The 27021-nt window shown below is 46.2% G+C and overlaps 1 protein-coding gene across 1 annotated transcript; it reads right to left on the bottom strand.

Annotated features, from left to right (window-relative positions):
- Positions 1-2341: 2341 nt before the first annotated feature.
- On the bottom strand, positions 2342-26453 carry MTMR8 (myotubularin related protein 8). Its single transcript, XM_005428716.2, is given in 14 exon segments — positions 2342-7622; positions 10119-10245; positions 11461-11589; positions 11957-12157; positions 12713-12762; positions 14342-14467; positions 15742-15851; positions 17215-17347; positions 19640-19774; positions 21279-21407; positions 22933-23090; positions 25216-25378; positions 26264-26402; positions 26404-26453. Coding segments are annotated over 14 exon segments (1878 nt in total). The 3' UTR covers positions 2342-7394.
- Positions 26454-27021: the final 568 nt, after the last annotated feature.

Raw genomic sequence — 27021 nt, 5'->3', positions numbered from 1 at the left:
TCCATCCATCCATCCCAGGGGATATTCCAGCAGCAGAGGCAGCCCCACCCTGCAGGAGCCCAGGCAGGGGTGACACTCCAGCCTGAGCCATTGGGGATGAGCTTCCCACTGCTCCAAACTCCAGGGAAGGACGAGGAGCCGGCAAAAGCTTCCACCTTCTGCCTGAGCCAGGGGCTGACCTGGCCTCTGCTCCTCAAGCAGCTCTTGATCAGCTCCCTGGTAACTGGGAAAGAATTAGGGGGCAGAAGGGTACTGAGTGCCAGTCAAGGGGTTTTTGGGAAGGTAAATCTTGTCCAGAGTTGCTCCCATTAAAGAGATTATCGTTATTAACGCAGCTGAAGAGAGCTAATGAGCTTGTGGATTTAGCAGGGCTAAGCAGTTAAAAGTTTAGAGCTAAACAGTCCCAAATAAATGATTTTGCAGGGATTAGGGATTTACTAACAGTGCTCAAGGTTGGGAGAGCAGAGCTGGGGATGGGGCTGCTGTGTCTCCTGCCTTCGGGCAGGGAGTCACTGCCAGAGCGCAGCTCTGGAATCTGCAATCTCCCTCTGTGCCCTCAGCTCTGCTCCAGCATCCCAAACCTCAGCCCTGGGCTCTCCCAGCTGCCTGCTCACCTGCAGCACCTGATCCAGGTGTTACCCAGGTGTTAGTTTTCCAGGAATTACCCAGGTGTTTGTTAGCCAGGTGTTACCCAGGAATCACCCAGGAGTTACCCAGGTGGTTGTTTTCCATCCAGGAGTTACCCAGGAGAGGGCAGGGACAGCAGCCCAGCATCCCCTGGCTGCACTGCACATCCCTGCCAGGGCCCTGCTGGTGGAAATTGCTGATTGATTTGGTGCATCCACACACAAAATGCAGAGTTAGAAAGGAAGGAGGAATCCAGCCATGCTGCTTCTCCTCCATGAGTTATTCCTTGAGGAATTCTGGCAGCACTGGAGCCCCAGGAGTTCAATGCTTTATTTCCACTGCACCTTCCCTATTGGAAAACAGATAAAAGGATGGTTTGGGTGGGGAGGACCTTAAAATCCATCCCATTGCAGCCCTGCCATGGCAGGGACACCTCCCACTGTCCCAGGCTGCTCCAACCTTGTCCAGCCTGGCCCTGGGCACTGCCAGGGATCCAGGGGCAGCCCCAGCTGCCCAGCCCAGAGCCCCCTGCTCCATCCATGGGGGGGTTTGGTTATTTATAGGTTTTTATTGATTCCCATTCACACTGGATCCCTTCCCTGCCTCCCACAGCTCCAAGACCTGTTGTTAAGAGAGGTTTGTATTCCCCTCTCATACCCTCCACTCCTCCAAAGAGAAGGAAAATAAAATTCCAGGAGAACACTGGAATCCATGAGCTGTTTGCAGCTCAAAGCAGCTCCAATTGTCACACCTTTTGTCCAAATTTCCCCCAAATTAAATTGCAGCTTTATCAATTCTAGCCAGTGTTAATGCTAATAATCCAATTAAATGCAAAGCTAGTCTAATTAAGGTAAATGAAGGATTTCACTGGCAGCATTAAGAACATTTAAAATTAGCAAGAAGGGGAAAAGCCTGAGAAACACCCAGGGACTGAGTGTACTCCAGTGCCAGGCCCTTAAAACATAGAAAATTCCCATTTTTAAGGTGGAAAATATTCATCAGGGGCTGGCTGGTGGGTCTGGAGTCTGTTCCAGGGTTCCCAGGGAAGTTTTGTACCTGCCATCTCCCTCTTGAGCATCTTCCCCTCTCAGCTGACTTTGTCTGCACTCCAATCTCTAACACCTCACTAGCCATGACTAAAAAGAATGGGAGAAAAGAGCATTTTTCCAGGATACCATCAGCAGCTGGACTGTGGGTTCTTCACTCTGAAGCCATCAGAAAAAAAAACCTATTCACTGGCCCCATGAAGCTGGGAGTCAGCTCCTCCCAGCAGCTCTGGCTGCTCCTCAGAAAGCTGTGGAAGTCAGCCTGGAGACACCTGTGGCAGGTGAGTGAGGGACAGGCAGCTCTCCAGGAGCAAGGAAACACTGAGGAGACACTTGGGTTTAACACAGAAAGGAAAATTTAAATTAAAAAAAAAAAGACCCAGAATAGAACAATTTGCAGAAGACACCAAGATTTGTACATGGTTATATTACCATGCCATTGGTTATATAACCTTTGCCATTGCTTATATTCCCCTTTTCCCATTAGTTATGTTCCTTTTTGGGTTGTTTTTAACACCCAGCACTCCCCAAACCAGGGGGATTACCCCATTTCTGTTCTGCAGAGGGGAAGTGGCTCCACACTCACTTTATTAATTAAAATCCTTTAAGTGACTCCACCTTTCCAAGTGTGGGGTTCTGAGTTACCACCCAATAAACAGAGCAGCCACTTCCTTTAAAAAGGCCAAGTGTTTATTTTTGTAGGGAATAAAAATACCTGCAATCCAAGAGAGACTCCATGGGACAAACAGAAAAGACACAATTCTCCTCTAGACAAGATCAGCTTCAAGCAGTGCAGGAACTGAAGTGCCCCACAGAGCCCTTGGGGCACAAACTGGGGCTCTCCCCCCACAAATGTCCCCCAGCAGTGACACAGACACAAACAGCCACAGGGACATTCCCAGCCAGCACTAGACACAGTTTTAGGGACATTCCTACAAGGATCAGGTTGGGGATGCCAAGGAAAATCCAGCCAGAGGATGGGATCCAGTGCTGAGTTACTCCAGTAGTTTCTGCTACATTAAATAGATGGGAATACAGAAATGATATAAAACCAACCCCTTGGTCCTGCCCTGCTCCTGCAGCTCCCAGGGGGTCACATTAATTAATGTCATTAGCAAACCTGCCCTAATGAATGGCCCACCTGGCTGCCTGGTCCCAAGCACAGGCTTTACCATCCCCTGCTTCCTCAGCTAATTAATCAAGTGCTGGGTGATAATTAAACACAAATAGGACATGCAGAGCAGGTTCTTCCCCCAGGGAATGGCTGGATGTGCATGAGGGAAGGATGGAAACCAGGAATAGCTGGGAGAGGTGCCTATAAAACAAGCCCAGCACAGAGCAGAGGGGTGGGAGGAGAGGAAAACCCTTTGGAATGCTCCTGGTCACTCCTGGGTACCCAGCACTGCATCCTGCCAAGAAATTCCTCTGAGCTGCCCAAGGCCAGGTCTGCAGGAGCTGAAGGAGCCTCAACAGGAGCTCTTCCCTTTCCAAGGCTTTTCCTGGGGCTGCCTCAGCTTTGGGAGCACCTCTGAGGGCTCTCTGCTCCCAGAGGTGATGGAAACAACACCCCAGGGCTGCTCCACACCAACATTCCCACCTGGAGATCCTGTGGAGCTCTGGGCACCTTCAGCTCCTGCCAAATCCCACTCTGCACGGCTGGGGAAGCTTCCTGAAGGTCCCCAGCTCCCTCCAAGCCCATCTCCTCCTCCTCCAGCCCAGCCAGGATGGCTCTGGATCAGAGCAGGTGGATTTTTATTCCAAGGAATTAACTTGGAAAGGCAATCACTAAGCACAAGAACAGACCAAAGCAGACCTAAAAGCTTTTACAAACTGCTTTTCCTCACCCCCAAAGAGGCCATGGAGAACTAAAACTATGGACAACCCAATTATTCCCACTTTTTTCCCTGCAGAGCAAACAGCACCAATTGGATTTTCTCTCCCACAGGTGACAACAGCAAAAGGAAACCCCAATTTAAGAATCCACAGAACAAAGTTCACATTTAAGACATTTCAAATGAAGCTCCACAAGTCCCTCTTGTGCTTCAGAGTAGGAGTTTTAACACAGAGTATGACAGGCCACTACAAGGTTACACCTGGTTGTAGCACAGGAGACACTGGGAAAAGGCAGGAAGGCATGGAATGTCCTGGAGAAACCATGGAATGTCCTGGAGAAGCCATGGAATGTCCTGGTGAGGCAGGAGCAGCTCCAGAAAAGGGAGAGTTTTCCACAAGCAGAGCCCATCTGCAGCAAATCAGATCCCTCTTCCCTCCCAGTTCTCCCAGTGACAGGAATCCAAATGGAAAGAACTGCACTGCTCCAAATAAGAGCAGGATTTCTGACCTCACAAAGCACAGCTGCTCCCCCAGGAATCAATCAGTAGAAGGAACTTGCCCCAGCAGCAGCAGATTCCCAATAGCAGTAACAGCTCCTCCATTCCTCCCACATTTCCAGGGAGCAGAGGATGCTCCAGGGTAGGGAACACAGATTTCCTGGGCAGCAGAGGATGCTCCAGGGCAGGGAACACAGATTTCCTGGGCAGCAGATCCCAGCTGAGCTCAGGACACTGCAGAGCTCTGAGCACCTCCTCACTTCTGCTCTCCAAACAGCCCAGAGCTGCCACCAAAACCAAAAAGCTTCTCCTTCATTGGTTTTCAAACCACAGGCTCGTGGAAAAAGAGGAAACCCTGGAATCTTTTCCAGCCCCTAAATTCCAGCATCAGCATGAAAGGCTTTTAATACACTGCAGCCTGCACACATGAAAGCCAAGAGGTTTAAAAGACATTAATTTTTGGGTTTGGCTCTGTTTTGCCACTGGAGTTAAAAGCAGCAAGATTACTCCAAGCTTACAACACTGAGTAACCTGGTGGTGGTTGTACACACTTGTAGTAACATTGGAGTTTTGTGGAGACAACCTTTCTATGAACAAGGCAAGAGTATTAAACTCCTCCAATGGCAATTCCAAAGGCAAAGCACCATACAAACATATCCAGGAGCCTTCTGCAAGCTGGATTTGTACAATAATTAACCAATGCCACTTTTAAGTCCTTCAGTAGTCAATCAAAACCCTCTCCAGTTTTAGATCTCTAATGAAAATTAGAGAATTTATTAAAGATATTCAAAGAACTGATGATCCATAGAATAACTGGTCCTAAAAAGTGCCTGTCTTGGCTTCATGCCCCATTTTCTCTCAGATTTGGGGATGGGTGTTGCCCATTACCCCTTGGAAAGAAAAGACAGGGCTGATCCATCAGTCACACCTGGGTCAGTATTTCTAGTGTTCCATTTTTAATCAATCAATCTTGTAGCTCCCACTCCTTCCTTGACAACAACTTTATTTAAGTCTGACAAACTCTCAATGCTAAAAAACTTCCTCTTTGCCATTCCAGGCAGTGGAGAAACTCTGTGCTCTCTTTTTCCCTGGATCTTTCATGTGCTTTATAAAATAGGTATTTTCTTACCCAGAACAGCCACTCAGGGAGGTTTGGGTTGGCTTTTGGACACTGGATCCACCCAGTGATTTCACCATGGGTTAAAAGCACATGAGCAGAGTTATTGCACTTTCTGCTGTTACAATTGAATGTTTCTGCTTTCACTGGAGATTGGGAAGGCTCAAATATTTTCACTTGGCTTCCAAACTTTTTATAAAAGAGCAAATCTGATTTGAAAACTTAATGGCAGCACCTAATTGAAACAATAGCTTGAGAAGAGGGCAGAGCAGCATCCTGAACAGAGCTGCACAGGAGGATTCTGTGCAATCCAGCACACAACAAGGACAGCGGCACAGCTTTCCTGGGGAGGGGAATCCTCCAAACTCCCAAGGCCTCACCACAAGCTCAGAAATGTCCTCAGGCCCTGACCTTGATAAGCAGCACCCTGAGCTTATCAGGAACACTGGCTGCTCCCAGGGCTGGAGTACAAACTCCTGGGTTTAGCCACCAGCCCTGGAATCTGATTTTTCTTGCCTGAATAACAAGGCAAGTGGAACATTTTTGTTATTGACCTTTCCAAGGAAGATATTGACCCAAATTGCAGCCAGGCTGGAAAGTGACTCTGATAAAAGCAGCTCTCTGTAAACAAGGAACTGGAGGGGAATTTCTCCCAGGGATACACCTGGACCTGGTCCTTGGGGCTGTGCCAGAGCCAAAGCACTGGGAATGCTGCTCTCCTGGACTATGGAGTACTTTGGATTTGTGAGTTCAGCCTCCAAGGGAGCTCCTGTTGTGCTTATAGGGAATTCTTCATAAACCCTTGTTCAATTCCTTACCTGCTGATCCTCTGCTGTTGAGTTCAAGTGCTGCTACTGATTCTCTGATTCCAGGAAACCTTTAGGCCTGAACTGTTGGTAATTCCAGGGCTCAGTCTGGGAGGATGCTCCACTCTGAACCCTGTGACTCAAGAGGAGAATCTTCCTCATTTAATTTTATTTAATTTCATTCCATTTCATCCTGACCCTTGTCCATCCCCAGCCTCCATGCTGGCTGATTGTAGTTTTAGATTGCCTGATTTTCTATTTTAGTTTTTCTCTGTGTGCTTTAACCATTTAATAAATAACAGAGTGAACCTTGCAAATGAATTTGGTCACACTTTTTTACATCAAACCTGCTTCTGTTGATGCCTCTCCCAAGGATTCTTTGGGTGACCTTCAAGCACTCATTTGTGACACCCAATCCCTGGGAGAGAAGTCCTTGCTTCTTCTGTTTCTTCCCAAGTTCACTGCCATGAGATACTGTTCATGAGACAGACAAAACATCCCTAAAGTTCCTGGAATGTGAACATTCCCTAGAATCACTCAGCAAGTGATTTTATCATTTCAGGCCCCATTTCAATACCAGAACACAGCCCCATCTGTAACTGCTGTCTCATCAATGATTCCAGCTTGGAACAGAGTTACTCTCTTGCTTCAGTTTAACAAAGATCATAAAATAAGAGAGAAAAATTCCACATAAATGTTCTGCTGCCTTTCCTCATTTCCAATCCTCCCTCTTATCACAAATCCATGTGTTATGGGCTGGCTCTGCACTCCCATCAATAAAGGAGGTCCATAAAAGCTGGCTCTTCAAGAGGTCAGCTTGGAAAAAGCTGCTGAACTCAGAGGAACAGCAAAAACCCTGGAGAAGCTGCAGCAGAAGAAAACCTCTCACAAACACTGACTACAGACAGGACCAAGAGCACACTGCAAACTCCAGCACAAAACCTGCAGTGGCCTGGCTGGACATGGACACAGTCTCAGAGAAGGCACAGGGGGTTTGGTTTTGTGTAACAAATATGCATAGGAAACAAAACATGGATCAGTTCTGCTACAAGGCAAGGGTCCATGCAGAGATTCATTCACAGCTAAGAAAGGTTGGGGGGTTTTTATCATTTGAAGACGGACTGAAATTTTTTCTTGTTTTAAGATGACCTTGGACCACCACTGAGAACAGAGGGATTTGCATCCTTCCTCCTGCAGTTACTGCCCAGCTCCTCGTGGAATTGGCAAGATTTCTTCCAGCCTCAAACAGCAGAGCTGGCAGGCAGCCCTAACCCTCAGAAATGCACGTGTTGCCACTGAAAACCAAGTTCCCAGGAATGCCAGGCAGGCTCCTGGCAGCTCTGCATCACCTGTGCTGCTGGGGGTGTCCCCCAGCAGCTGCTCCCCAGCCCTGCACACCCCTACTCACACTGAGCTGCAAATGGGGGCTGCAGCAGCTCCCCAGAGCTTCTCCCAGCAGCTCCAGAGCTCATCCCTGGTGCTGAGCCTGCCCATCCTCCCTGGAGGCTCCGGGATCCTGGGGCTGGGCTGGGCTCTCCTTGTGCTTCTGCTGCCCCAGGGAGGGGCCATTGCTCAGCACAGGGGCTGCTCCCTCTGCACAGTCCTGAGGAGGAGTTGGGGCTTTGGCAGCAGCAGCTCCTGCCTTGGGTGAGGTGCAGCCTTTGCTGGGCAAGGGGCCGTCCAGGATAGGGAGTTTCTGCACAAATAAAAAGGCATAAAAACAAATAATTAATACCTAGATGCCAGAGAGGGACAAAAACCAGGTGTCAACACAACAACAGCCCAGTGGCAGTGCCTCTTTTCCAGCTCTGAAATCCAGCACTGAAGTAGCTGGACACAAATCCTCAAATGCCTGACACAAACATCAGGAATACCTGGACACAGATCTGCCACGTCTGACACAAACATCAGTGTTTAACCAATAAATCTGAATAAAGCTGAAGTTTTCAGCATTCACATTACCCCAGCAAAGGGCACTGATGTTCTTCTCACTGGTGTATTTTAAAAACTGTGTTTTGATTTGTTTGGGGGTGTTTTGGGGATTTTATCACACAGAGGTTTATCACTGAACCCTCATTTCCACCCAGCTGGTTGGTTCATGGGGTTTGATTCATCTGGCTTGGTGTCAGCATCTCCTGACCTCAGCCCAAGGATTCTGGCAGGGCCCTGGAGAACGGGCACAGAACAAAGCTCCAGTACCTTGAAATAGCACAAACATCAGTCATTGTCATGGAGCTCTAAACAAAGCACATGGAGTATCCATGTTTGGAGTAAAGTAAGGATGGCATTTACTCTGAAATGAAGGGCTGACTTGGATCCTGGCCCTACAACAGTGAATGGCAAAAAAATCCCCAACAAAACAACTGCACTCACATTTTTTAAACTAAAATTTTAACAGGATTCTTGCTCCTAGGAGAGATGTGAAGGAGTATCTTTGCTTACATTATAGTAAGGCCTGTTTAATAAATTTGCATGAATTGTCAGTGTATTTATCTGATTTGATTTTATATGATGGGAAAAGGGGAAATAAATGTGTTTAACAGAGAAAACCAAGCAGGCATCTAAAATGATGAGATTTTTCCCAGAATTTGCTGTGATCATCTGATTCTGCATCCCCCATGCCCTCACTCTTGTGTTTCTGTGCCTCTGTTCTTTCTAGATTTTATCTGACTCTGAGACTCAGCTCCTGTCTCTGGAACAGAGATAGCACACTAGGCTACTGCAGTCTAAGTAATGAAAAATGGCCATTAGTAGGATATTTGTTGCAGAGAGAAAAGTTTGAAATGTTCTAGCTGTATAGTAACTGCCACAGAGTGCTACACACAACACAAATTATGCCTAGAAATGGACAAAGCCCCATGGACCGTTTCAGTTTTCCCCAGTTTCTTGGGGTGGTTTTTTTTGTTTTCCTTTAAACCTCATCAGCCTGTATCACAGGAGAGATATATGCTGTCTAAATAATACAATAAGCTGTCTAAATATTTCTAGTACCAGGGGATAGGGAGACATTTTAAACACCTAATTGCAGTAAGAAGCTGAATATAGGAGCCAACACAGGTACCATTCCTCAATCCCCCTTGGTTAAGGAGATGGATAAATATTAATATAACATAAAGCAAGCACAACCTCTACAAAAACTGGCATGACCCTTCTCCCAGGGCACTGCCAATCAGCAACTCCTGATGAAAGATGTTAAACAGGATATATTTTGAAGAAGTTTTCATGGCCTTGTGGACAGGTCTGCCCCTTCCTGGGCTCAGCCTCCACAACTGAGATATGGGCTGGTATCCTGCTGTCCCTGCCCACCTGCCCTCCCTGGGCACTTTAAAACACTGCTCCTGGTAAGGAGATGAGGCAAAGGAGGTGAGTGGAAGGGAGACTTTGTTCCTAAGGGAAAAGGATTCTTCCAGTGATAGAAACCCAAATGTTACAGATGGGTACATCCTCAGCTCCTGCCTGCTTTCAGAATGGTTTCTGCTCTCCAACACCTACTGTTGCTTTTTTCCTCTACATCATCAACAAGGATCGACTCTCTGTAACAGGGATTTATTTTGGAGAAAAGACAGAAGCTGGAGTCCTTGCAGAGAACACTAAAACTACTTCTGAATAAATTGCCACTGTGACCACAGTCTGATACCACACAAACACGGAACTAACGCTGCTCCTGTAAAGGTTGCAGGATTTGTCTTGTCTTTGTTGAACCTTAGGCTGCTGTTTCATATTCTAATAGAAATTAAAGAGCTAATTACATACAATTTAGACTACACATGAGGAACACAGGCTCAGTTCCCAGCTGAGCTGGGAAAATTTTAATTGTTTAGTTAGAAAAGCAATCAATTTGGAGATGTGCGAAACAACTTCTGATTCTAGGTTAAAAGTTATCAGAGCAATTTATGATCTTACAACTATTAATTTCCTAATTTAGATCAAGGAATAATATATTTATATATTAAATGCACAGTTTATCTATTTAATGGCCAATATTTATATATTTATGGTACGTATATGTAAAATTTTATACAGTATATTTATTTAATACATTTTCATTATATATCTATATTACATTTATTTATATATAATATAATATATGTAACATATTTATCTATTACATGCACAATGTATCTATTTAATGGCCAATACTGATGGGAGTTAACCCTTCCAACCCCCCGGGAGCTGCAGCCCCTGTGCTCACGTTCTCCAGCTGCGCCGCGCTGTCCTCCAGGGTGACGCTGTGCCTCAGGCAGCTCAGCAGCTGCTCCAGCACGCTCTGCTTGGGGTGCATGCCCTTGTCAAAGCGGTTGTACATCCCACACCAGAACCTCAAAAACAGCCAGAAACAGCACTTAGGGGCTCAGCTGGACATTACTGCCAACAAATAGATGCTGGTTAATATTTTTAATTAATTGAGATTAGGAATTTTTTTAATTTGAAAACCTGCCACAGCATTCGATTATTAAATTCCATAGCAATGGACAACTTTTCTTCAAGTTAAAAAATCTGGCAGTAAATATTAGAATAGGATGAAAATACTTTTTTTTAAATAGCAGATTTATTGGAAGCTTGGGCAGCTTATCTTCTACTTCTTAGTTTGCCCTCATGCCTCAGGCTTTAGCTTTTCTATTTTTCAGATTCTGTGCTGCTCTGGTGTGTGGGTCTGGGCTTCACATTAGGGATGGTGAGCTCTGTGCACAGAGCAGGGAGACAAAACAATTCATTCCCCAGCTGGGGACCAATGACAAATGATCCAAATCTCAGCACCAAGAGCACAAACACCGTGGGCTGGAGAGAGAAAAACAAGCAGGGTGGGACTGCATGGGCTGGAGCTGGAATGGGACAATGAACTGCAAGATGCAAATGGAGCAGATCTGATCGAAGTGAGAGACCCCGTAAGCTGTTGGAGATTTTGTGACCATTTTGGTTCATCTTGGGTGCAGCCCTGGCTGGGCTCTTGTGCTGCCCAAGGTGGATCCATTGAGGCCTTTTAATAAATCCCTACTTTATCCTGTAATTCTGTCCAGCCTCTGTTCTAGGTCAGCCTTCACAAGGCATCAGCCCAACCTCCCAACTTTCATTTGCACACACAGCACTTAAAATCTCATTTTCATCTCCCTCTCTCTCAACAGGGCCCAGGAGTGATGCAGAAACAAAGCCTGGGAAAAATCCTGAACTGGGCACCAAAATTCTTGCTTGAAAGACTTCCTTAATATACATTAAAAAGGAAGAAAAGAGGAACTGTGTCAAACACTTCAGTGTGACAGAGAAAGCAGTCAGGGGGTGCGTGTGGTTCTGCCTGAAGTTCTGCTTTTCCTTGCCTTTCCCCACCCTCCTTTCTCAATACCAAATTACAAATATTATCTTAAAATTACAGCATCTGAACTTATTGTACCTTTACACTGCTTCTCTTAGTTTATGCCTGAGGAATGGAGGGGAAAGGTAAAACAAACCAAGCTAATCAGTGCAAATTTATTTGATTTAACATGACTTATTAATGAAAGAAATGTCCCCTTCCTTCCCCTTTTAGCTGAGCCACTTACTGGAAACTGAAAGGTAGAGTGTTTGGTTGAAGCTCTTTGTAAGCTGTAAATCCTCTGTACAAAGGATTTCTCAACTCCTGCTTCCTCTGTAAGAGGAAAGGCCACAGGGAATGGGTCTTCTCAAAGATTCTGGCAAGTACAAAGAACATCTGATCACTAAAAATAAGCAGCAAGTGGATTAATAACTGCAGCTGTTGGGAGCAGAATTAGATTAAGGGAGCTAAGAATTGTTTTTATGCTGGATCTGATTGATTTCATAAGCACAGGATATTAAAATGGACACTCTCCTGTCCAGAAGGGATATCTGCAAGTTATTGTTGTGCTCCAAACCAAAACATATTTTTGGGATATAATTAATATTCTTTCCTCCTGTTGGTTAAGGGTAACATCCCCTTGATAAATGGTTTTAATCCACAATCCAATTCTATAAAACACACCCTTTTGCAGACATTCCAGGGGATCTGTGGCCTGCTGGCTCCAGAAGCCCCCAGCTCACCTGAGCTCCTCCCTCTCCCTGTGGCAGGTGCCCAGGAAGTTGCCAAACTGGCAGGAATAGACGTGGTCATGGATCTCCAGCAGGAAGCGCTCGCTGAACTCGAAGGAGCAGGGGAACTGCTGCATCAGCTGCCACACACACTCCACAAACTGTGTGAACACAGGGGACACCTCCTTGGGGTCCCCATCCAGGTGGCCACACCTACAGAGGTGTAAAAAGCAGAATAAATCTTCTGTCACCCACCACAAAACGTCCCCTTGCCATCAGTTTTCTTCCAGGTCAGGTTTATGGTTTGATCTTGGCAAAGTGGCTGAGATGCTCTCCCAGGGATTTACCAGGAGAATTGCCAGGTCTGGCTGGAGCACTATGGATGGGACAGAGTGGGGTCACCATCCCTAGAAGTGCTCAACAGATGCACGGACATGGCATTTGGGGACAAGGGTTAGTGCTGGTGCTGGCTGAACTTCATGATCTTGGAAGTCTTTTCCAGCCTTCATGATTCTGTGATTCCAAGATTAGCACTCCTCAAATAATAGAATTTTGCAGGTAGAAAAACACCCAGAATTCAACCCATGATTTTGTAAAGAATAAAAGCACAGTGATGAAATAACAGCCCTAGCAGACCCTGGCTCTGTGTCACCAATGCCAGTATTTTCCTAACGTTTTCTCCTTTTAATTTCAATTTTTCATGGGATCCCCTAAACCTGCAGCCAGTTTTGGTTTCACTCCCCCCTCAGAGGAATGTGCCCCTCTCACCTGTGTGAGAACTTGTGGCCCATTGCAATCCACTCCTTTTCTATCAGGACCTGCAGGTTCAAAGCAGGGATTAAGAAAAGAGCATTAATTTGCTTTAAAAAGCAAAATGAAACCTTTGATGTTAGAGCCTAAAAAGCTGACAACCTGCTGACCCTATTGCTATGAATATATCCCCAGAAATCAATGGGAACAGGAATTGTGATTTATAGATTATCTAGTTACCAAGGCAATGGCCCTGCTGGAATCAGAACTCATTTCAAAACTATCATTTTGAGGGAGTTTCTAAGTTGTTAAAATAATAATATATAAATATATAGAGCTCAAAGAATTAACAGCTTAATATTACACTGTGCTATTTAATTTAGAAAAGAGTGTTGTGATATTCAGCAAAATAAATCAGCAACTGAAGCTCAACAAATGTTTAACAGACAAAAAGAAATATATGAAGTACAGCTGAGTAATGAGGAGTTCAGGATGAAATCAGAATAACTATGTGGCATTTTTTAAAGAGATGCCTGGAGTTATAGAAAATAATAACTGTTATAATCTGTTTTCCTTACAGGTAAATATGACAAAATAATCTGTTTTCCTTACAGATAAATAAGATAAAATAATCTGTTTTCCTTACAGATGTCTCACAAGGAACCACCTGACTGAAGCTGCATCCATCATTACTTTGCTGGATCATATTTAGAGATAATTCCTGCTATCATCATCCAGATTAAGAGGAGGAAGGCAGAAACTCACAACAGAGTTCCTAGAAAATTTCATTTAAATTGCTTTTTGAATTTTTCCCTTCCTTGCACTGCTGATAAATTCATTTAGGAATAAGTCCATGTCAGGGGACTTGTGCCCACACACCATGAGGACAGACAGGGATGTGTCTGTGTCACTGCTCTGCCCCTGAGTGAAATCCTGTTCTCAGTTCATGCAGGACTGTTCAGGGACAAAGCCCAGGCAGATGTTTCATGTGCTGATGGAATTTTAACTGTTAAAAGACTGCAATATAACCCAGAAACAAAAATAGAAACAATAAAACCAGCATGGAATGCAAAGAAACAGCCCTGGCACTGGAAAAGGCAAAATCTGCATTTTTCTGATTTCAGGGATTCCTTCAAGGAGCTCTCCTGAGACAGAGCAGCTCTTCAGGTATTTAACCAGAGATGAATGGAAAGAAACATCACAGACTGCCCTGAATTCATGCAGGGATGGCTGCAAACTAAGAAAAAGCCTGCATGAGAAGCAAACAGCCAAATGAAAATGAAATGGCTTTTAAAAATGTGTGAAATGATGCAGATTTGACTGATGGACAAGGGACAGGGCTGAGTTCACCCAATTTCAAATCCCAGCAGATAAGAGACCTGCAGGACAAACTCCTGCAGCACTTTTTGGTGGAGTGCTGCCAGAGCTGCATCCTTTGCTGAGATCCCTCATTAGTGGCTCCCATGTAGACATTGCAGGAAACAAGGATTTGGGAATTGTCAATCAGCTGCTGCCGTGCTGCTCACAGCAATTGCAGCTCGTTACAGAACCAAAGCTGCTTTATGCAGGTCACCCATACTTGTCCCAGGAAATGGCCTGAGCCCTTCCCCAGGGCCTGCTGGCTCTGGACCTGCAGCATGTCCTTACCATGAAGCCTTTGAAGGTCCTGTAGAAGGGGTCCAGGAGGAGGCTGGCCAGGGAGCAGACCTGGGCCGTGCGGTCCCAGCCGTCGGAGCAGTGCACCAGCACGCTGGCCCTCTCCTCCCTCACAGCCTGCCAGGGACACAGCACAGGGCTCAGGGAAAGGCTGGCCCCCACCTGCACCACCCCAAAACCCCGGGGGAATGGGGGCCATCTCTCCCCTGGCCTGTGAAAACGCACCAGTCCATCAAGAGAAGGCCCAGCTAGAGCAAAGTGCTGCGGCAGGCTGGTAAAAACAGTCCCTGTTGTCACAGACATCTTTTATGAAAAATCCTTTCCTTAGGATTTTTCCTCCTGAGAAGCTGAGAGGCCTCAGGAACAAAATGTAAACAATGGTTATCTGCTGCTGTGGAATGCAACAGGTGGATCTGTGATTGGTCTTATGTGGTTGTTTCTAATTAATGGCCAATCACAGTCAGCTGGCTCGGACTCTGTCCCAGACACAAGCCTTTGTTATTAATTCCTTCTTTTGCTATTCTTAGCCAGCCTTCTGATGAAATCCTTTATTCTATTCTTTTAGTATAGTTTTAATATAATATATATCATAAAATAATAAATCAGCCTTCTGAAACATGGAGTCAGATCCTTGTCTCTTCCCTCATCCCTGGACCCCTGTGAGCACAGTCACACCCTGTGATCTCTGGAAGGCCAAGGATTCCCAGGCTCTTCCTCTGAGGAAAAAATCTGGTGGATGAGTAAAGAACAACTGGACACCCAGGGATTAGAACTTCAAGATAAATTAGAGGAATTGATGCCAGCTTCCCCCTATCCCATCACCTTCTGCCACTTAGGGCAGGAGAGAAACAAAAGTTCCTTGCTCATGACGTGGGCAAATTGTGAGAGACAACCAACATTTACCACTCATTCCTCTCACCACACACTTCCTGCACACCCTGTACTACTCCTGAGTGACTTCCTTCCTTCCTTCTGCCTGACCTGCAAGCCACCAGCTCTGCAGAAATGAGGACTGTGTAGAATAATCAACATTAGTGTCCACATCACATCAAACCAGGGGAAAACAAACCAGTCAAAACAATCCCTCAATTCAAGCAGAGCAGAGTGGATGAATAATGAGTACAGGGTTAGGAGCTGTTTGCACTGCTATATAGAAAGGTTTCTAAAGATAATTTATTCACATTTTGTGATCTTCTGTTTCACATGAGCTCTAATAAAGCCCTGACACATGACACAGGACCTGTATTTGCCCAGCAGCTGCACGACCCAACATTTTGGAGAGATTAAACCAATCTGAACAATACCTTCTCCTCAGAGCCACCTTCCCACCCCAGCAGCAGTCCCCAGGAGAGCAGGAGGCATTCTGGAATGCAGCTGGAGAGCAGCTTTACCTTGGCCAGGAAGACACCTGCATCCATGACAGCCTTGATGTGCCGTAACCAGCCTGAGTTCTCCAGCCCCGTCAGGAAATCGCTCATGGAGGGAGACTTCATCTCGCACACTGGGAGCACACACAGAGTCAGAACAGCATCCCCTGCACCTCCTCATTATCCCCCCGAAAATTTAAAGTGCTTGCAGCAATATCCTGTCTAAAGGACACACTAATGGTTGTGTATCTAAAATTCACAACTAAAAAATCGCTGGTTTTGTGAGAATTTGAGGCTCTGGAAATCTTCTCCTGCTCTTTGTTTAAAGGGTAGCTCATTAATTTATTCAGCTGTGGTTTTTCCAGCAAAGAGCTGTTGCTTCACTCTAAATCACCATCACATCTACAACCACTCGCTGACTTCCCAAAGATTTGAAGTTATTTCTCTCAAATTTAAAGGCAGAAATAACAAATCTAACCTTGAAGGCAACTCAGCTGCTGTAATGAAACCCAGCACAGAAAACACTTAGAGTAATAAAGTTCAGAACAGTCCACAAGCCCCAGTGAATGAGATTTTATCACTGCTGGAGAAGAACATGGGAGCAAACAAGTTTTTATTCTGCCTCTTCTCCCACCACAAAATAAATCTGTCAGGAAGTGAAAACTGAGGACTCAGAGTTGTGATCAGGCCACTCTTTTGGGGGAGAACAGCCCCATTTGTGTCCAAGGTCACCATGGATCCTGCAGGGCCACCTGGGAGCACCAATTACCCAACTATTTTGAAAAAAAGATGAGCATTATGGTGCCTACTAAAATAGTAAACTCCTGTTTTGGAGAACAGCACTTGAATTGCAAAATTGTCCAAAATTCTATCGATCCCCAATCTCAGGTGACTCTTTTGCCCTGCTTTGCATTCCTCCCTAAGGTCACAATGAGCTTAATTACTCTGCATTTCCATATATTTAGATATTAAAACATTAATTTAATACATTTTAAAGGAGTTTGGTTAACAGGAATCAGAAATAAATGAAAAGTCAGAATGAAGTATGTATGAGACTCAAGTCTTTGGAAGATCATGCATTTCAACTCAGAAATACTGTTAATAATCCAAATATAGCAAACCCCAAAAAACATTTCTGAGCAACCTCTGTTGGTTTTCCTTCAATAAGTCATGAAGCAACAATGAGACTGTCTTAGCTGTAAAATGTAATATTTCTTTAACCTTTTTCTATTAATTTAGCACATTCATCAAGGAATGCTTTTAGTATTAGTTGCTATTTTTGAACCACTATAAAACCAAGCACAAGAACAAAGAAAATGTCAAGCAGGAAAGCATTTTTACAGCATTAATACTTTCAGCCACCTGAATGCAGCAAACAAAGCAAGATGCTGACTTTGCTTCCATCAGAACATGTTTGTGCATGGAATATTTGGATGTTTGGCAGGAAGTTCTGTCCAGAGGGGTAAGAAAGACAAACCCCTCCAGGGCTGTACCCACCTTCCAGCAGTTTCTGCAGGCTGCTCCTCATCACATGGATGTTCTCTATGCCAATGAATTTAAAGCGAATGTTTTCATAATTATCTTCATTCTCATAGCCCTTCCCAGCAGCTCTGTTGGCCATGGCATTCAACTGGCAAATTCAAGGAGCAGAAGAGAAAAGAAAGAGAAAATCACAACAAAATTCAGAGAGGTTGTTTTGCAAGTCCTTTTTTTATTTTTGTTTAAATCTCCCAGAAAATGTACTGGACAAAGCTGTTACTCAGCTGTACTTCCCCACCTCCCAGACAGTTCTTTCAGCTGTTTCATTAAAATTACTGCAGTTCATTAGTCAGAGGCTCATTAAAGCCCTGCTTAGGGTAGTATAAACCACCAGTTTCTGCTATCAGAGACACTGAGTTTATCTAAGGAAATTCAGAGACAGCCACAGAAAAGCAGAACTAGGAAAGCCATTTTTAACATTTTTACATACATGGTATAGAAATAGCAATTCCCAATTTTCACAGACATACATGCACAGAGAAAATTAAACCACCTGAGGGAAACACAGAAACATTGAAGTTGAGCAGAAAGAACAGAGGAACTGCAAGACAGAAGCAGAAAATAAATCAGTTGTTTTAACATTCCCCAAAGCAGTTCAAGAGCTACCAGGACATCTCTGGTGGGGACAGAAAACAGAGCAGCTCAACCTCCCCTTATCAATTTGGGCAGCTTTTGGGAAAGAAGAGTCAGATATGGTGCAGACTCCTTTGGAACTGTGAAATAACCTCAGGGCCTCAGTTCTGCCAGAGTGGGACAGGCTGCCTTACAAGTGTCACCAATTATAGATTCTCCTGTTATCACCAGATGCTTCAGCACAAATTGCCACCAGTGAAGGATTTCAGTGGCACATCTCTGCCACTGGCAGCTGTCTGTCCCAGAAGAAATGCATATATCATGGCAGAACAGGGATCTCTAGGGAATGTCACACTAAAAGCCAAAATATCCACTGGAGCAAGATGGGAAACACTCCCTGTTTTCCCCAAAAATACACTTTCTTTCTTGCCCTTGTCAGAGTTTAACTAATCTTGTAGTTTATATAAAATAACTGCAAGATCTGAACAGCAGAGCAGGTTCTCAGAAAGCTCCATTTTCAAATAATCAGAGCAATTTAAATCTTTCCATTTAAATAATTGTGAGCTATGAAAACCCTTGTGTTCTAATTGGCTTCTACCAACACTTCTAATCCATATGTTTACAGGAGAATCACTGGAATTGGTTTCTAAACTCAGTTTCTCAAGATGACAGTCATTAAAATTTTCATTTTGCAAATATTTCCTTTCAATTAAACCCCACAGCTCCCAAGTTCTAGCCCCAGATAGCAGGGCTGAGTTGTATTAAGCTCCATCATGTGTCTTATTTTTAAAAGGGAAAGAAAATGGGAGGGATTGCTTTTCACAGCTGCACTTCCTCCCAGATCTGCCAGGAAAAGCACTTCAGCCTTGTGGAACTGAATCCTGAGGCTTTTCTCCAACTCCACTTCCAGTTCTCTCCTTTATCCTTTAGGACTCTGCAGGAGAATGCTTCACTGTCCCAGCCAGGTTCACAACTGCCAGTTCCATCAGGTCATCCTGAACACAAACCTCTGTCAGGACCCAGGACATCCCTCTGGCTGCCCTGGGTGATTCCAGACCCTGGCAGGGAGCTCAGAGACCTTGGCACAAAAACACCTGTGCCTTGGATTTTAGCCCATGGAAACAATTACCAACTTTGTGTGAAGATGTACAAGCCACAAGAGTTTGAGTAGAATGTTAGTGAATTTAACACAGGGGGAAAAAGTAGAATTTTGGGGATTTAGAATGGGAGTTCGAGAGGCAAGATGGAGGAATCTGGGCATGTCCAGTCTTTCTCCTTCTTCTTCTTGTCCTCCATCTTCTGCTGTGATGGTGGCACTTTTGGATTGGTTTAGAGTAGAGACAGACTGTCTAACATAGGTGATAGGTATTGGAAAATTATTGTAAAGTACACGGAGTTTTTAGTACAAAAAAATAACACCACCCCAAGGGCAGTCAGTGTCCCCCAACCCAACCTGCTGGACAGACCTCAGGGGGTCAGAAAGACAATGTATTAGATAAGAGAAAATAAACAGCCTTGAGAACAAGAGCCAAGGAATCCTGTCTTCTTTTTCGGTCTCAGGGCTGGGAAAAAGAGACTTTCTAACACCTTGGGGTCATCTCAACACAAGAGATCAAACCTCAAAGCCAGGATACTCCAGGAGGCAAAAATCCTTAGGATGAACTTCACATTCCATTTGCACACCCTGGACCAGGAGCCCAATCCCACATTCCTGCAGCAGGACCGAACCAGAGTTGTGACAGAATGAACTGGAAACAGCACTGCACATTCACACATGAGATTTAAAGCAGCCCAGAGCCCATGGAGGTACCTTTGGCCTCGTGTCTACAACATACATGAAGGGGCAGCCGGGGTTGGCCTCTCGGATGGCCTGGAGCATCTGCTCGTCCTCCAGGCAGCGCGCGCTGAACCCGGCCAGGGGCTGGCTGCAGCGGCACAGGGCGGCCTGCAACACACACACACACAGACAGACAGACACACAGACACAGGGTCAGCCTGCTGCCAGGGCCCTGCTCCTGCCCCAGAGCCCCTGGGCTCAGCTTCAGCCTCTGCTCCTGCCCCAGAGTCCCTGGGCTCAGCTTCAGCCTCTGCTCCTGCCCCAGAGTCCCTGGGCTCAGCTTCAGCCTCTGCTCCTGCCCCAGAGTCCCTGGGCTCAGCTTCAGCCTCTGCTCCTGCCCCAAAGCCTTTGGCTCACAGCTTCAGCCTCTGCTCCTGCCCCAAAGCCCCTGGGCTCACAGCTTCAGCCTCTGCTCCTGGGCTCACAGCTTCAGCCTCCCCTCCTGCCCCACACCCCTCAGAGTCACAGTTTAACTGCCCCCTGTGCTCCTTCTGAGGAGTTGCTGCTGCAGTGGACACACACTGGGACGTTTCACAGGTGACAACTTTGGGGAACTTGGAGTAGTGAGGGTGAGGAGGCTCCACCTGCTCTGCCCGATGGTCACCACCCCGAATGCCAGCAGTTCATGGAATGCCAGAATGGCTGGGTGGAAAGGACCTTCAAAATATCTCATTCCACCCCCTGCAATGGGCAAGGACACCTTCCACTATCCCCAGGTGCTCCAGCCTTGGGCACTGCCAGGGATCCAGGGGCAGCCACAGCTGCTCTGGGCACCCTGTGCCAGGCCTGCCCACCCTCCCAAGAAACAATTCCTTCCCAATATCCCATCTGACCCTGCTCTCTGGCAGTTTAAAACCATTCCCACTTGCCCTGTCACTATGTTCCCATATAAAAGTCCCTCTCCCTTCTTTCCATGAGCCTCCTGAAAACACTGGAAGGCAGCAATTTCTCATGTTTTCCATTTGGTTTCTATTCCAAACCATTCTTTTATGTTTTTATTATCAGTTTTGTTATTCACACAGGGTGTATTTTAAGGAAATTTCATTAGTTTCCAGCACAGCTCCAAGCAGTGCCCAGGTCAAGGCATGCTTCCTCAGGAAAACAACAATTTGGCTGTGACTGAATTTTCCTAAGATCAGCATCTAAAACACTGCTGAGGCAGCAAAGTTACAAATTTACATTCTGGTCTTCAGTGGAAAAAAAAATGAAACCTTCACTTATTCTGAACTAGTGGGGATTTATTTCAGGATGGTTCCTCCTCTTCAATACTAAGAAAGTTCAGCCGAGTCAACATATAACTCGGTAAAACATTATTCAATATAGCTAAAGAGGAGATTAAAAAACCCCACATCAGAAGGAATTGCTGAAAGCTGATTAAGAAAAAATTCCCAACAGGAAGCTTGGAAAGTCTGTGCTTTTGGCAGAGCTCTGGATGCATTCCAAGTGTTTGCCTTCAGCTCATTCTGTGACTCAAAATGAAAGCCATTAAGAGAAGCACAGTTCTCAAAGGCCTCAAATCTAATAATTATCTTATTCTTTCCTTCCATTAGAAGGGAACTGGACAAAAGGAGAGCCCTCACTCCCCCCAGGCAGCAGGCAGTGAAGCACTAACATTGTTTTCCTTGTACAAGTAAGAAAGCACCGGAATCCGCCCTCGGCTCCTGAACCTTGAACTTCCCATCACCACGGCCTTGGTGGCAGCTCGAGGCACCACGATCTCAGGAGGGTATGTGCTGCAAACCTGAGGGAGAACAGAGCAAAAAAACCAGATATTGCTCCTGAGCACTTCAAAATTAATGAAAAATTCATCTTTAGCTTATGAGGTTACGAGGTGTTCAGGAAAACAATGCAGGAAACAATCAACTCAGCAGCTGAACCTAAAAACTGGACTGCACAAAGCAGCTTCAAAGAAGTTCTTTAAATCCAGAAATGTCATGGAAGTTTCTGAATTAAATTCACAGAATGGGTTGGGTTGGAAGGGACATTAAAGCCATCCCACCCCCTGCCATGGGTAGGGACACCTTCCACTGTCCCACTGTGCTCCAAAGCCCTGTCCAGCCTGGCCTGGGACACTGCCAGAGATCCAGGGGCAGCCACAGCTGCTCTGGGAATTCTATTCCAGGGCCTGCCCACCCTCACAGCCAAGAACTCCTTTCCACAAAAAAGAAATTAAGTCTATTTTAAAAGTTCTCTCTAAATGTTATGCAACACTAAAGGCACTTCCAGCACTCAGGTGGAATCGTCAGAGAGCAGCTTCATCCTTTCTCCTCAAACAAGCACAGTCTGTGCAGCATGGACTTCAAAGATAAGCTGCTCTCCAAGCCTGGCTTCACCTCAGGCTTGACAACTCCAAAACATAGGCTAGAAACCGTGAGGAAACTCTAAAGCACCTGAGAGCTCCACTGCAGCAAGCAAAGCCTCTGAGTGATTACTGATTTGAGATGGCCACAGCAGTACTGGAAACAGCACCTCACATCAGAGCTCAGTTCAGGCCCCCACAGGCACAGGCAGGTAAAACTGGCAGCCACCTCTGACAGCACAGGCTTGTATTTCTTCAATCCAGAGCTTAAAGTAAAGAAAGTTACTAGGGAAAGAGATTCAGGGTTATGAATATGTTGGTGTCTTCCTTGAAGTTGCTTGCCTTGCTTTTCAACAGCCAGGTCTGACTGCACACAGCCCCAGAGGAAATAAAAAGGGAAATAATGTGGAGCAGGATTTTGAACAAGCTTGCTGACAAATGCTTTTGTTTCATGTTGTTTAGATCCAAGTTGGCCTTTCAGGGAAAATAACAGCAGCAGGCAGCTCAGACTGAAATGACAGAGGGCCCTTAGGTAGTAGAAGATCCAAGTGAGAAAGCAAAAAAGGCTCTGTTTTCCACTGCTGTTTTTCCCTTCCTCCCTTCCCTGGTCCCTCTCCACTCTGCCTCATTTCCCACCAATCCAAACTGCTGCCATTTCCTTCTCTCCTCCACATCTGTCACCAGCCAGGTGGGACAGGCTTTGGAAACACCAAAAGCAGCTCAGGGTACTTGAGGCTTTGCCTAACAGATGGGTTGACATTTCTGCAGAAAAACAAGGCTCTGCTCCCTTGCCGGGGGATCAAACACAACAAGGTGACCCTCCTGGAGCATCATCATCTGCAACTCCCCATCAAGATGATTGCTTTGTCTCAGACAAAGCTCCTTCCTCCCCAGAGGCAGCAGCAGGGCTGTCATTAATAACAACAAGGAGATAGTGCAGGGAATGGCTCCTCTGGGCAGGAATTACCTCATAGTCCTTGTTAATATCTGTTATCTCCCAGCAGTCGTTGGGGATCCCCATGCGCTGGTAATCCAGTTTCAGATCAATCAGTTTCCAGCCCATCTCCCGGCTCTCTTTGGACATTTTAGGGTTGTAAGAAAAAGCATAAAGTTCTTCGGGTTTCACTGGGAAGGAGAAAGAAAAAAAATCAACAAGTTAGAGATGGAAAGACACCCAAGGAGGCCAAAACTTCTGGAAATCAATGATTGAGTGCCACAGAGGAGTATTCAAAATATTTAAGACTTCTCAACCTTTTATAGATTTTTGGTTTGGGATAGTACCAAGTGCTGAAATTCATCCTGAAATCCTCAGGAATTTCCAATACTCAGTTCCCAAATGCAGGGAGATACATTAATTCTAACGAAGTGTTTTAGCCCAAGTTGGAAGAAGTAATTTTTCCTAAACTCATGATTTCTTCCTGAATTCACTGTAGTAAGCATGTTAGATGGGATTTATGTCACCACCATTAAAACATGGACTAAAAGATCTGTTATCTGTGGAGAGTTCATACAACAGCTCCTGCACACCTGTAAGGTCACTGCTCAGCAACAAATTCTGAGACTGGAAAACGTGAGGGATGTCTGGAATATTGCTGTCAGCCCAACAAAGGCTTCAGGCTGGCTCTGACAAGTGCCCATTTAGCATCCCAACCTCCTTCCCTCTCTTCACAAAATGCAAATCCAACCAATAATTCATCCAGCTGATTCCCAAGGCAGCTCCAGAGACAGAGGGAAACCTGTCAGAGGCTGATAAAGCAGCTGGGTACCGAGCAGGTAACCCAGAGCTGTCCATCACGTGTGTGCAAACAACCAGCAATGATGTGCTCTGCCAAAAATCCATGAAGGGAGCACACTCAGGCATCTTAAAACAACAAAAATGTGCTGTTACAATCAAGAAGTAGAAGAAAAGAAAGAGCTACAGCATTTACACAGTTGAGACCAAAGGAAACTGGTGTGAGCCCCTGCAGCGACACCTCCCACGCTTCAGGCACTACCCAGACCTCTAATTTTCAAACCTCAAAAACCAGTGACAGCTTTTAAATGTAACACCACAAACCTGCCAGCTACAGCATCAGAGGCAAGACTTCAGAACTAAAATAACTCCAAAGAGCACAAGGGGGGTGCTGGGAGTAGACACAGGCCTTAATATCAACTTAAAAAACTAATCTATGGGGGGCAAATAGGGCAAAGCCCATTTCTCCTACAGGATTTCCAGCCCAGCCCTGGTGCCATTAATTCCCCTCCCTCAGCCTGGTGACACCATCACAAATTGCAACTACAAATGACATCCTCGTAATAACACAACTCCAAAATGGGTTCCAGCATCCCAAAAGCAGAGGCTGCCAGAGGCAGAAGCCAGGCAGGAGCTCAGTGGAATGCTGTCCTGCAAGAAAAGCCTGAAGATTCATCCATGCTGGAATAAAAAGCTGGAGCTAGAAGAGAGCACAGGCTTTTGAGGGTGTCTGGCTCACACTGCAAGAGTGACTCCAAGTCAGGGCAGGGTGAAGCACAGGCTTCACTGAGCAAACAGTGCAGAGCAGCCTAACCATGCTGCTGGAAACACAGCCAAGACGCCAAACTGTGGGGTTTGGGAATTCTGTGAATGCCTGGATCAGCTGGAAAGGGCAGAACTGCACGCAGCCAACAGCTGGGTGGCACAAGGGACTGGCAGTGGCCAGGTCTGGGATATGAACTTTGCACAGCTGTCCAGAAATTCCTCATGGGAGACCACGTCACTCCACTGCCAGAGAGTGACAAAATCACAGAGAGGTTTGGGTTGCAACAGCCCATCCAGTGCCACCCCTGCAGGGACACCTTCCACCCTCCCAGGCTGCTCCAAGCCCCAATGTCCAGCCTGGCCTTGGGCACTGCCAGGGATTCAGGGGCAGCCCCAGCTGCTCTGGGCACCCTGTGCCAGGGCCTGCCCACCCTCACAGGGAAGGATTCCTTCCCAATACCCCAGCTAACCCTGCTCTGTCAGTGTGAATCCATTCCCTCTTGTCCTGTCACTCCAGGCTCCTGTAAACAATCTCTCTCCATCCTCCTTGGCTCCCAAGACTGTGTTTAGTTTGGAAGCAATGTCCTGCTCCACAGAGCTCAGCTCCCTGAGCCCTGCCCTCGTCCCTGCTGCTGGATGCTGATTCTGACCCCACTCCTCCCTCCCAAACCCAAGCGTGGGGCAGCAGAGCTTTCCCAGGGCTCAGCTTGGAGCATTCCAGAGATTCCCAGGACACATTCCCAATGCCAGCACCTGGCTGGGAGAGCTTCAGCAGGGAGGTGAACACGTCGTGGCAGTCCCTCTCCTGCCCAATCACAAAGTGAGCCACGTGGAAGTTCTTGCAGTGGATGAGCAGGGGGTACCCAGCCGTGGTCAGGGGCAGCTTCTCCACGCTGGAGATGTGGTGGTGCAGGATCTGGAGAAAAGCGAATAAACATCATTTGTCACTGATAAAGCTGTGAGCAGTGCAAGCAGATAGGAAACCTCTGTAATACCATCAGCTGTTTGTGCTTCCTGCAGCTAAGGAGCAGCAGGAAATGAGTTGATTTGTGACATCAAACATAAACTGCACCCAAAACCCAGGGAACTAAAGCAGGACTGAAAAAACCACAGATTTAGATAAATCTCTTTCAGAGACAGATGTGCAGCTCAGTTTACCTGGTGCACTTTGCTCTCCTTTCACCTCCACATGAAATACATTCTGTCATTCCCATTTCACCTTAGAATTAACAAAACAGGCTCATTTCAGGCTAAGTCTGCACTTCTAAAAGCTGCACATTCACATTTAGTGGCCTTGTATATTGAGTTTTAAACAGGAAATTACAGAAGTTTTCTACATTCCTTGAACTGACACTAATTCCATGAGTGAACTCTATCAAGTTATGTCACCATGGTGCTCATTTCCTTCCAAACCAGCTGTTTCTGGGAAGCATTTGGGATCAAAATGCTCTAAAAGACGAGTATGGCTCTGGAAATCCCAAACCTGCTCATTCTGGAAATGAGAGCATTAAGTTCCAGGACAAGGGGGAATGGCTTCCCACTGCCAGAGGGCAGGGATGGATGGGGTATTGGGAATTAGGAATTGTTCCCTGGGAGGGTGGGGAGGTGCCCAGAGCAGCTGGGGCTGCCCCTGGATCCCTGGCAGTGCCCAAGGCCAGGCTGGACAATGGGGCTGGGAGCACTTGGGACAGTGGAAGGTGTCCCTGAAGGGGAGGAATGGGACAATCCTTCAATTCTCTCCCCACCAACCCATCCTGTGACCTGAAGCAGCTTTCCCAGGTGTGTTTGCAGCCCACCATACCCATGTTTCCTTCCTGACTTCAGCAGAGGCATCCACGTAGATCAGGTGTGTGGCTGTCAGGTACAGGGTCCCGCTCGCTGCCTTCCTGCTGGCGTAGCGATCCAGCAGCTTCACGTTTTCCACCTGCAGCAGGAGCACAGCATGAGAACAACCCAGGATTGCTGAGGCTGGAAAAGCCCTCTGGGATCATGGAGTTCAGCCTGTGCCCAATTCCCACCTTGTCACCCAGCACACATCCAGTTGTTCCTTGGACACCCCAGGGATGGGGACTCCAAACCCCTCTGGCAGCCCCTTCCAAGGGGAAATTCCTCCAAGTCCAGCTCTGATGGAAGCACTGCCTAAACACCCGTTGAGCTCCATTCTTTCAACTTCTAATACACAGATCATGAAGCAAGACAGAAAAACACATGATCTTAAGTCCCCCCTGCAACACCAAGCCAGCCTTGCACCATAAACTCCAATTATTTCTCCATGAATTAAAGCCATAAAGGTTAAGCAAACAGCCGTGGTTCAGCACCAGCAAACCCTAACAGGATTACTGGATTTGTAGCCAAGATGATCCCAGTTTGTTACCGTGTGGGGCTGCAGAAATAACAAAAGAACTGCAAAGGAAAGACGTGCCTGTGCTCAGGGTGATCAACATGTTGCTCTGAAAGGAACAGCCCTCTCCAGTCTGACTTCCCACTGCTCATTCCCTGCTAGTAGCTACTTCTTGTAACTCACTTCCTGGCCTCCAAGCGTATTTCATAAACCACACC

The sequence above is a fragment of the Geospiza fortis genome, unplaced genomic scaffold (genome assembly GCF_000277835.1).
Source record: "Geospiza fortis unplaced genomic scaffold, GeoFor_1.0 scaffold117, whole genome shotgun sequence".
Taxonomy (NCBI): Eukaryota; Metazoa; Chordata; class Aves; order Passeriformes; family Thraupidae; genus Geospiza; species Geospiza fortis.
The sequence above is the reverse complement of the archived record's forward strand: the minus strand, read 5'-3'. Positions and strand labels throughout refer to the sequence as shown.